Source organism: Colius striatus, chromosome 5, assembly GCF_028858725.1.
Source record: "Colius striatus isolate bColStr4 chromosome 5, bColStr4.1.hap1, whole genome shotgun sequence".
NCBI lineage: Eukaryota > Metazoa > Chordata > Aves > Coliiformes > Coliidae > Colius > Colius striatus.
The window spans coordinates 54,779,952-54,791,959 of NC_084763.1; the positions used below are offsets into that span (position 1 = coordinate 54,779,952).

Genomic DNA, 12,008 nt, shown 5'->3' on the forward strand with positions numbered 1-12,008 from the left:
CACAGGTGGTTTTGCAGGTGCACATGGCTGTTGTATCATTTTGATGATATATTAGCCCTGCATTAATGTTGACCATTAGGATAGCTTTTCTTGGAGAGGGTACATCAGTACAGCAAGACCGAAACTGGAAAAGCCTGTAGTGTGAGCTCAACCACTCTACAGGTGAGGAGGGCTCCAGTGGCCTGGCTCCATACACAGGCTGACCAGTCACAACCTGGGATATAGAGGTAGCTAAGGATATTTGAGGCCAAAGGAGTTATGGGTGGGTTGTACTGGGAAGGGGTGGTAGGGGTAAGAGAGGGGAGATGGGTTTACTGCAGTGTCAGAGGTCCTCTGCAGGAAATTACTCTTCATGAGTATGACTGCTGATGCAATGACCTGAAAACTCAGGTTTTGAACTCAGGGAATGACCTGACTCAGGGACAGCGTCGCATGCATGATTACTTTGTCACTCCTTCTCATGCAACTGACATTTAGTGCTTCATGAGGAGCTGAGAAGCTTTAACAGGAGGACTGGCAACAACTCTTCTTTGCTAAATCCCTCGCAGACCTGACAGGGGTATTGATTAATGTGCTTAGTCAGATGAAAGGTTTGCTAAAGCAGGAACCCAAAGCAGATCATGTAGAAGGTGTGATAGATACTTACACCACACAGGGTAACGAAATCAGGTGGTTAAAATACCCCAATCCTGACAAAAAGGAGTAATGATGATATGCTTATTAAGCAAGCAGTGATTAAAGACTTCTATGGGCAGGGGTAGAATGTGGACATCCAGACTGCATGCAATATAATATGCTAATGCAGTGAGAAGCCAGGTGAGCTTCCCATTAGCTGTGAAGACACTGTGAGTATCTTGTCATAGTCAGCCATGCTTTGTCTGTTTGTTGGAATAAGCAAGTTAGGACCATATTTTACAGGCAACAAATCTGCCTAAGTCTTTGCTACTAAATGAAGCTTGCAATCATTCATCTCAGTCAAAGATGTTAGACACATAAACACATTCTGAGCAGCGTGGCTGTAACTCCAACATCACGGTGACAAGCTCAATTACAAGTGCTCAGAACCTGGGCCCAGCCTTGTGACTACTTTTGCAGCTAGCTGTGGCTAGAAAATCCACAAAGACACCTGAAGAAACGCAAACCACCAATTCCATGAACCAGTTTTTAGGAGGTTTGGGGGGTTTTTTTGGGGTCTTTTGCCTTAGGTAGCCTTCCCCAAACTTCAGAGTATTCTGAAGTCCTGCTTGGTCAGTTTCTAGGGAGTCTAATCTTTCCAGCTCCATGGTTCTGCAGCCTCTCTGTTCTGCTTCTGACTAGCTGGGGCATGGAGTTGACCACTCACTTCAAGCACAGCCCTGAGAGTTTCCAGACCCCTGCCAGGGCATGAGGAGCCACTGTCGCCAAGAGCGTGGTGGAACAGGGCACATCAATACACATCGCTCCTCTGTGCAACGGGGTGCCATGGACACCACAACCCATCTTCTCGAGTCTGTGCTTGTAGAGCACGTCCCATGCGTTGAACAAGTGGAAACGAGGGTTAACACTGTATGTTGAAATGCTAGCTGTGTAGCCGTGGGAGGCTTCTAACGGGTTACTCTCAGGCACTGCGCTAACCTGAGTTCCCCCACCTACCCAGGCAAGCCTGGGCAGCAGCACCCAGGCCGCAGCCATGCAGTGCTTCCCCTCCCAAGGCGGCGGCTCCAGCAGCCAGCCCCCAGCCCCTGCCCGCTGCGGAGGAAAGGGGATGGAACAGGGCCGCCCCGGGAGCGGGGAGCCGGCCAGGCACCGGCACGGCGCTCCAGGGCGCTCCAGCGGCAGCAACTCAGCGTGCATCAGCACATCCCGGCGGAACCGACGCGACGGGGTCCGGGGAGGTGGCGCCAAGGCCGGGGAGGCGGCGCCAAGCCCGAGGAGGCGGTGCCAAGGCCGGGGAGGCGGCGCCAAGGCCGGGGAGGCGGCGCCAAGGCCGGGGAGGCGGCGCCAAGGCCGGGGAGGCGGCGCCAAGGCCGGGGAGGCGGCGCCAAGGCCGGGGAGGCGGCGCCAAGGCCGGGGAGGCGGCGCCAAGGCCGGGGAGGCGGCGCCAAGGCCGGGGAGGCGGTGCCAAGCCCGCGGAGGCGGTGCCAAGCCCGCGGAGGCGGTGCCAAGCCCGCGGAGGCGGCGCCAAGGCCGGGGAGGCGGTGCCAAACCTGCGCATGCGGGACGGCAGCGGTTCGCGGTCTTAAACCCGCCCCCAGCGGTGCTCATTGGCCAAAGGAGCTCTCGCCGGTGCCTCTAGCCAATGGTCAGCGGGTCCGCACGGAGGAGTGGCGCTGATTGGCCCGGCGCTTCCCTAGCCGCGGTGGGAGCCGCTCGGGCGGGCGGCCTTAGAAGGTACCCGGAGCGCCGCCGCTGGGCGGGAGAGGGCGGTGCTGCGCACGCGCGAGGAGGCGGTGGGTGTGGCGGGGCGGGGCGTGCGCGTGCCGCGTGAGGCGCTGCCGGGAGCCGCCCGTCGGGCTGGGTGCTGCCGTCCCACCGCTGTTTCACCGCCTCGCTGCCCGCCGGACCCGTGCCCCGCCGTGAGTTACCCTGCGGTAGTGCCGTGCCTGTGCCCCGCTCGCGAGCGGGAGGGAGAGTGGCCGGCATCCCCGTCGGGGCTCTGTTGGACTGGGCCTGGGGCGGGGGGGAACGGGTCTGGTCGGGACCCACCGGCGGGGAGGCGCGGGCGGGCTCGGGACACGCAGGCTCTGGGGGCGGGAGCGGTCCCGGCCGCTGCCCCGGCTGCCTCACCCCCTGCCTCCGCCCGCCTCACGCTGTTCGTTTCTGTCCCGCCCCAGACCATGTCCAAGTCACTGAAGAAGATCGTGGAGGAGAGCAGGGAGAAGAACCAGCCCGAGGTGGACATGTGCGACCGCGGCATCTCCAACATGCTGGACGTGCCCGGCCTCTGTAGGTACCGGCCACGGCGGGCAGGCGCAGCGCGGAAACTTCCTTATTTGTCCCGGGAGGAGCCGGGGCTGCCGGGGGGGTCGAACGGGCCCGGCCGCTTTGCCGCCGGCGTGCCGAACCTTGGGGCGTTGAGGTGCTGAGGGAAGATTCGCGGGCAGGGGAAGGCACAGGTTCCAGCAGCTGACAGCCCCGGGCGTGCGCTCAGGAGAGCCTCAGCTCTCCTGCAGCAGGGAGACTTTGCATGGGGAGCAGCCCCTCTGTCTCGGCACTACATCATCTCTGCTCCTGCCCTGTCTCACCGCTGTCGCTCTGGTACTTCAGTGATGGGGAAGCTTTGCTTCTTGAAGTCTGCCTTTGCCCCTCCCTGCTACTGAAGCAAAACCACCAGCCTTTCCACTGTGTTTTTTAAAAGGGTAAGGTGACATTAGCCTGGAGCTATGTGTGGCTGCCCTCTAAGCTAATACTGTATTGCAATATTATACTTAACATATTACATAATTGCAAGTGCTGTGACAGTATGTTGTTGGTGGTATGTGTGTTTACTGTAGTTAATTTACAGTAGATTCAACACACTACCACATTTCTGGAGAGCACATGAATGAAGAGCGAAGCAGGGAACTTTGCAGCTAGGAGTGCATATGATGGTACAGCTGATAGGCAGCAAGTTAAAGTTGTGACTGAGTGTAGTGTGCCACAGTCTGAAATAGTTTTGAATGCACAATGTAATGGGGAAAAAAGCAAAATCTAAACCAACCAACATCCTGGAAACCTCTAACCTTATTCTGATTTAGCCCTTTACAATGTTTGTTCAACTTGATAACAACCAGAAGCAAGTGTACGTAATTCTTCTTGCATGATGGAAGTGAACTCAGTGAAATGTATAGCTCACTACCAACTCACTGTTTTCTGCAGAATCAGATCAAAGTATTTTCAGTCACATCAGTAAAGAATGAAGATTTAAGTACAGTCTTGCAGAACTAGATTCTGTACTTAAGTCTTCATCCTTTACTGATTCTTTTCCTGGCTCGGTGTCCTACATTGAGATTTCAGGAAGATTACATTGTAAAACTTGTATAGAAACATGTATTGCTGTTGGATGAACAGTTGATTGAGACAGTATTTAGCTCACATTAACTGTAGGTGTGTTTTCAGAACTGTACTTAGCCTTGTCAGATAAACTAACACGTTAATAATGTGGGACAGTAGCAGAGTACTGTTGCTTTTAAGTAGACTTAGTGCCTCATGTCAACACTAAGACACATAATTAGCCATCTGTGATCTTTCAAATGGGAGGAAAAAAAGATTGTGTTGAAGTATATCAGTAGTGCTAAAAAATGCTTTTCTTGTGCAAAAGCTGGTTTGGGTTTGTTGTGCACACAGGGTCGGGGCAACCATGTAGGACATTGTGGTCCACAGTTGGTTCCTGATACTGAGCTGCTAGTTAGACATCTGTAGCTTGTTTAGTAGAGAGCTTCCCTACACAAAGTGTAAACTTGTGGTGCAGTAGTTACACTGCTTAGAGAAGTCTGTGTGCAAATGCTCTTGGTGTGACTTGATTTAGTGTGGGGATTTGATACCCTCTCTAACTTGAGATGGAATTTAGGCAAGGGGGAAATGATGACTGGTTTCTCCTCAGTTGAGACTTTCTTGCTTTTTCAGTTACTCTGCACTCTGGAAAAGAAGTCATTATAAGTTGGGCATTTGCTTTTGTGGTTTTTGTCAAGGTATTTGCCATAGGAATAATTGGAGAAGGAATAACTCCTTCTAGATATGCCTTTTTAAAAAGTAGTAAGTATTACTTCTGAATTTTAGGTAATGGTTTGAGAAAATGTGAAACTTACTTTTTGCCAAGCCTGTGATCTGACTCCTGATCGATGACCTTTTCTAGTATAGATTGTATATTTTGTTTTTTTCTGGCTCTCAGAACAGGCAGTGAGGCTAAATGTGTCTGACCTGGTGTCTTCCCTTCCAGGTGTAGTGGATATGTTTCCAATTCAATGTTAAAGCTCTTTTCAGAAATTCCCTAGCACCTTGTCTTTAATGAAGGCTATTCAGACATAAGCATAATATGAGGTTATGATTGGAGAGAATAATTTAGTGGTGTTTTCCCTGCTTTTGGTTATCTGAGGTTTAGGGACTTACTAGGTTGGAGCATACTCCTAAGTTACTATGTTTAGTAGCCCCCAATAGGGATTCTCTCTCATGTAATGGTTGTGAATGCCCCTGCTAGTGCCATAATTCTTCAAGTAAGCTGCTCCCTGTAGTCTTGGTTATCTTTCAAGAAAAGGACCAAACCTTGTCCCACTGCATATTTGAGATGCAGAGTGGCTAGTGGATTCCTGCTTAAGTTTTCTTAGCTTAATTGAGATTGAGTTAATGCAGGCATGAGGATTTGGAAGTGGTAGGTTTTGTGGCATGTGCTCAGTGTGCCGATTCTCTTCCTTCAGGTGCAGATCTGTTCTTGTCAAGTATGTTAAAAAAGAAGAAAAAATCATAAATGATCATAGAAAACTGGTGTTAGATGGAGAGAGAGAGGAGAAAAAGGAATATGTGCCTTAGCTTGGGTAGGATTCTCCTTCCAAATTGGGATGAAATACTTTTCCTGTGTGTCTAGATATTAACACTTTGTATCAGCTGTTTAACTGCTTAACTAGAGTAGGAAGCTTGGCAACCTCTACATCTCGTCCCACTTTTGTGTTTGGTAAAGGGAAAGTGGAGTTATCCACTTGTTTGTAATGTGATCTTCAACTTGAATTGCTACTTGCTTGGAAGTTCATTAACATCATTAGAAGCTGAGTTCTATTTTGAGAATACTTCTTGAACACTTCTGTGTTTTCTTTTCCTGACTTAATGCACAAAGTAGAATTGTGCTACAGACCTTCAGAGCATCTGAATTGTGAAATAAACCAACTGTATTTGTTTACAAAGCCCCCAGATATTCACAGGTAATGGTAGAGAGTGTTACTAGGCATCCTGTAGGGTGAACAATTGGGTTCAGCAAGTAGGGTGTGATGTGCCTTTCCTGAGCCTGATGGTTAGGGAATTTACTGGTTAGACTTTAAGCAGCCATGAACACTTACAGAATTGTTCTTGAAGCAGTGACCAGTCTCTAATCTCTCATTTCTGTATCTCGAAGTGGTGAATACAGGGAAACTGTGAATTAAGGACCTATTTTTCCAAATAACTTGAGACATCTGCTGCTCTGTATCCTTGTTGTCAGGAAAGGAATGTTTGATAAAATCCTATTTAGACTGTAAGTGTTAATTTGCTCTTGTTATCCTTCCATCTGTAAGCTATTCATATTTTACAGAAAGTAAGTGCTTGTTTGGTGGGAATTAACATGCTTAGAATTATTTATCAGAAAGTGAGTGTTGATATATTTGTCCACTCCTAAAATAACCAAAGCACAGAAGATGGAGAGACAGGCTACTTGTGAGTCATTTTGTACGATACTGCAATGTTCATCCTGCACCAACTTCCTCCAGTGGGACAGACAATGTCTTATCTTTATTCAGCAAAGTCTCTGGAGTCTTCCTGTTTTAGGATGGGCTTTTTCCCTTTTGGATAAAAAGAGTCAAGTCTTGTCATCTAAATATTTTATATAAAGTTAACTTGCAGTGTATGAAAAAGCTTGAATCTAGGGCCAAAAGGGAAGAGCTTAAATCTTCTTCCCTTAATCCACTCAGTTTTGAAGCAATAGTGGGACTGGGAGCATAATGAGAATCTGTAATTACTGTGCAAGTAAATTGCTCTGGCAAGTGCAACCTGGCCCTCAAACTTCTGTGTGCATTTGGTGCATTCTTGAAATCAAATTAGCTTACTGCCTCCATGCTAATAACTGTCATGTTAACAAGGCATCTGAGGCTTGCAGTCCTCAAGGTGCTGCTACTTAGTGTCTAGGACCTCACCTGATGGCATAGTGAGAGGTTATAGCATGGGATTCTGTGGGAGTCATGATGCCCTTTGAATCTCAGGGGGCTGGCACCTGGGATAAGTCCGACCCATTGAGTGATCCTCAGCAAGTCCTGCTAGTTAAGCTTATGTCCAAAGCCAAATGGCCCCACCAAGTCCCCTCCCATCTCTAGGTGTTACTCAGGGATGTTGAAGAGCTGCTTAAGACAGATGCCTGTATCAGAAGAGCTGCCAGTTTAGTTGTCACGCAGAATTGAGTTGGTACATTGGATGAGGAATACCAGGCAGCTGTGCTTCTAACAGCACAGTCCTGTTCACGAGAGTTGAGTGAGTGACAGTGTGCTAAAAATCTTGGTATTTCCAGGGACTGGTTGTTTCACACAGATCAGTTTGATGTAAATGAACAAATTCCCCACCTTGTAACAAGTGACCAAATGCCACTTTATGTCTGTGCTTCTTTAAATGCTTGCAAATCTCTCTGAACTGGTGGTAGCTTTGGACCTTTCAAGATTGAGAGTCTTTTTTTCCAGATATACCTAAAATACTACTGGAAGTAGTCCACAGCACAGATGCCTAAACCTTTGCTCTTTTCAAAATCATATTCACAATGTTGCCTTTTATTTCCTTTGGAAGATGTCAGCCTACTCTGCAGGGCAAAGATGCAAAGGGATTCTTTGTCACACACCAGGACTGACTGAGATAGTGGAGTTTCAGACAAGGTGTCTAGGCTTCAGTCAAATTTGGACAGAAAAGTCTAGATTGAAATGTCTTTGGTCTAGGGAATTTTTGTCTGTGACATTTTTGATGTTTTGACTTAGTTCTGTTCTGTATAGAGATGTGAGAAGAAACCCTTCTGAAAACAGCCTCAGTTGAGGAAGATGAGACCTTCCTCTTCAAATATGGAGAGACAGGAGTAATGACAATACTTGTAAGCTTGTGTTGTTAAAGGCCAGCAGTACAGATAACTTGATGCTTTCAGTCACCAGGCTTACATTTAAAAACTAGAACTTTTTATCATTTAAATTCAAGAGTTTGATTTTCAGAAGACCTGAGTCTGCAGCCACAAAACTTAGTTGCTCTTTAGTAAGCACCCTCACTTCCTACATATACAAGTGATGAAAGCATGATAGGAAAGGTTCATCATAAGCATACCCATGGACTAGATCAGGATCTCGACTCTCTATTAGTAAAACACTTCCTTTTGTTACCCTTTCATTTCTTGGTTCAGTTAGTAAGTGATCCAGAGCAGGTACTTGTGTATGCAGCTGTCTAGCACTTAATGCAATTCAATGTCTTTATAGTTCTGTGGTGCAAATATATTGCATGCAAGTGGTGTCTCCTCATAAACTGGCTTCTGGCAGGACTTTTAAATATTATTTGGAATGGGTTTTTTGAATATTGAGCACTCACTCTGGTCTGAATTGTCACTCTGATTTGTGTGCTCTAAATGAGCGTCTCAGCTAGTGGAGCGTGTGAGGGAGTATCAGGGCTACTTCCTTACCAGTATCATAAGTAGTTTAATTTATTTTGATAACCTGGGATCTGTTTAGCCTTATTGTTGACAAATAATCATTCACAGAAGTCATATCTTCTTCATAGAAGAGGTGATTCATAGGCAGAAGAGTTGAGAAAGGATTGTATGCATGTTGAGAAGAAGAAACTTACATCACATGATACCACAGATGGGCACCAAACCAAAGGAACATTAGCAGATATATGGACTAAATTTGAGTCCTCATGTAGTTTCTCAAGTCAGTCTGGCTGCTTATTAAAATGCACATAATGGTTGCTGGTTTTAATGTAATTAATTTCATTTTTGACTCCAACAAAGTAAAGAACAGATTATCTGAATTTGGGATTTTATCCTGAAGCTGGTGATGCACTGATGAATGCCACAGAATGCTGTGGTGACAACTTCTGCTTTAATAAACCAAAGGAATCATCAACTTCAAAGGGAAAAAAGTAGTATGAAAGTTATGTTAAAATACTCCCTCTGTGCTTGACTGCCTGCTAGGACCTTCCTGCCCTGCAGGTACAGTTTGGGGTGCTGCAGCCTTCTCCTGGCAGCAGCATGCAGTGGGCCCACCTGGCACAGTCCAGCTCACCATCCTGCTGGCTTCTTAGTATGAAGGTAAGGTGATCCAGTTCTGCTACTTCAGTTCAACTTCTCTGCTTTAAAAAACTGATCTTTGAGTGAAGTGAAAACAGCTTTGTATAGTACCAAAAGGACAATGCTACTGTCAAGGGAAGGGCAAAGGAGAAACTGAGAAGTGTTCCTTTGCCCCAAATCTTCAAGAGCAGAGCTAGAATGCCATTTCCTGATCCTGGTGTCAGCACCCTTCAGAGCTCTGCTTTTTGTAATGCTCCACGCTTTGCCTTCAAAGCGCTCTCCAGTGTCCTGACACGCAGGCATGGTGACCTGGGAAAGGCACAGGGCCATAGCCAGTCTTCATTGCCACTGTGAGCTGGACTGAGGGTGCAAAGTTGGTGGAAGTCTTAGATGCTCTGGGCTTTTCCCTGCCTTTTTGATAACCTAAGATTTATTTGAACATTTGAGACTTGGGGATGTTACTTGATTAACTGTACCTTTCCTGTATTGGCTTATGAGAGAGGGAAAATGGCCCTCTTGGACAGGAGGATGTGACATGGATAGGCACACAGGCTGCTTGAATTGTACTGCAGGAGACAGGCACTATAGCTACTGTGAGGTGGGAGGAAATGGGCTAGGGCAGAGTAGGTAACTCAGTGCCCCTTAGGAAAAATCATTGTTTCTCTTTAAACACAGTGGAGCAAGGCTGGTTTGTTGATGCTGATGAGTCTGGGCAAAGCCTCAGAGGTTTAGAATGACATAAGAAACAAGTTAAATGCAGGAAAAGAAGCTTTTTTTCCCTGGCATTTGTGATGTCAGTTTGGATATGGCTCTGATCTGGATGAAGTTGCCTTGGAGCTGGAAGTGTCAGAGTAGAGCACTTCTCATCTCAGGATGCTAACTGGTAGGGTGCCCTTCTGGTGGTTGTGTTCCTACTAGTCAGGCTTAGATGTCAAGGCCCTGTGAGGTGTTGACTATTAAAATATCTGAACCAAGATAAATAAATGCCTAAGGAGTACTTAGTTACAAGCTTCTGAATAAATGCCTGTCTCCAACATATTCTCTCTTTTTCTTCTTTGGGTAAAATGATTCCTATATTTAACTATATGTGTAAGAAATCGATAGTGTTAAATAGCTGCTAATGGTTCAGATGCTAATGTTCCTTTGTTTTAAAGCTCAGAGCTCCTTATGGAGGCTGTTGCTCTTGACTGCCTCCTCGTGCTGGTTTTTCTGCAGTGCCCTTACAGACTTGCTGTGGTTTTCCTTCTCTGTCCTATTCTGCTTTGTGAGATGGTGCAGGCAGTACTTAGAGTGCTCGTACTTGAGGAGACATTTAGGGTGGGTCATGGGTTTTTGGGTTATTTTTTTCACATTGAGCTTTCTCATCTGGCTCTGCTTTTGAGTGACTGCTTTCATTCTGCTAACGAGTGATATTTGCCTGTGATAAGCCATGAGCTTTTAACAGTTAACTGAAACAGGTTGCTGTATCACTAAGTGAAAGCTTTCCAAGCTGTTTCCTCCAAATTGCAATTTTGTAAGTATTTTTTAGCATGGCCAGCTGTCACACGTGCTCACCAAGGTATCTTTGCCTAAGAGAGCAAGACCCCTGTGGGCTGTGTCTGGGCTAACATCAATGATTGTAGCTTGAGGAAAGCTTTGAGGGATAAGGGATGTAGCACTATAACTATCCTTCAGGCAGGAAAAGTCCCCAGGTGCCTAGGAGTGGCAGCAAGGTAGTTTGCAGAGGTGTTTCAAAGAGGCCTCACTTGGAAGTAAGGAAAGGGTGTAGAAGAGGAAAAAGTCTCTCATTTTTTTCTAGTTCTAATAAAATACAGCAAACTTTTTACAGGGAGTGGGAAGATGTTTGAGAACTCTTTCAAGGATTTTTCTCCTCTATTTAGCATTTTTTTCTGATCAGATACTGCAGGCAGTTGTGGGCTCTGGAGCTCCCAGGGAAGGTGATACTGGTGTGGAGGGTGGAAGTAGGCAAGAAGAAATGTAAAGGATGAAGTGGAGGGGGAGTGCTGGTGTCTGTAGCTGCCCTGTGCCCCAGGCTCATTTGTTCAATAGGATGGGATCTGAGGAGCTTTAATCAGATCATTCAACTACTTTGAATAAATATTGCATGTTGTCACCTGTCATGCAACAATGCTAGTCTGCCACTGTGCCTCCGGGATGTGAGGTTCTAAGTGCAGCTCTTGGGGCTTAGGACTTAAATCTAGCAGTGACTTGATAATGAATTGGGAACATGTGGAAGTGTAATTTCTTGTGTAATGTGAGGTTCTGTTGGGGTAAATGTTGGATTACCTATTGGTTTTCCCATGGGAAGGATTTAAAGCAGGAAAATGAGAAAGGTGTTTGTGTGCCCAGAACCAGACATCTGCTGGCAGTCACCAGTACTTGCTGCTCAAGTCATGTTTAGTGTTGTAACAGAAACATGAAGTAAAGGGGCAGAGGTGTGGCTGGATATGTCCTCAAGTCTTGAGCTTGTTTATTGTGACAGTGCATTGACTTGATCTCAGCAGGTTTAAACAATTCTATGATTCTGTGAATTTGGAGTAGACAAGATAACTTGCTGCTTCTTCAGCTGAAATAGAAGCTCTCAGTTGCTGTGTACATAAACTAACTTCTTTCTCTCTTCATTTGCAGTTACGTTGTCTCATAGCACACAGCTGGTTCTGAGTCACAACAAGCTTACAAGTAAGTATACTCCTGTATGCATTTCCAACTTCAACAGAGATCTGGCTCATACTGGGAAATCTGTAATTCTCAGTCTTGTTACCAGTTCAGTCAAAAATCCATTCATTACCGTGGCTCTGAAGTCATTCTATTTAGGTGAGGACTTAGCAATTTTTTTAGCCTGTATCAGAAATGATACAGTTTTCATTTTAGTAAATGGATAATTAATTTGACTGAAGCAAGTGAAAATAGATTACAAATCAACTGCATTATATCTATAACCAAAACATCTGTGAGCAAGGTCAACCAAATGTGAGCCTCAGGCATGAAAGTCAAGAGGTCTACATTTATCCAAAAAAAATCTTATGAGTGTAAGTGGTCTCATAATGCACACACCACCTTC

The 12,008-nt window shown here is 46.2% G+C and overlaps 1 protein-coding gene across 1 annotated transcript in view; it reads left to right on the forward strand.

The window, feature by feature from the left end:
- The first annotated feature begins 2,444 nt into the window (after positions 1-2,444).
- RSU1 (Ras suppressor protein 1) overlaps positions 2,445-12,008 on the forward strand; it is a 102,755-nt gene continuing 93,191 nt past the window's right edge. Inside the window, exons 1-3 of the mRNA XM_061996679.1 lie at positions 2,445-2,555; positions 2,814-2,925; positions 11,576-11,626. Coding sequence (XP_061852663.1) covers positions 2,817-2,925; positions 11,576-11,626 — 160 coding nt within the window. The 5' untranslated portion in view covers positions 2,445-2,555; positions 2,814-2,816. The remainder of the gene's footprint in view (positions 2,556-2,813; positions 2,926-11,575; positions 11,627-12,008) is intronic.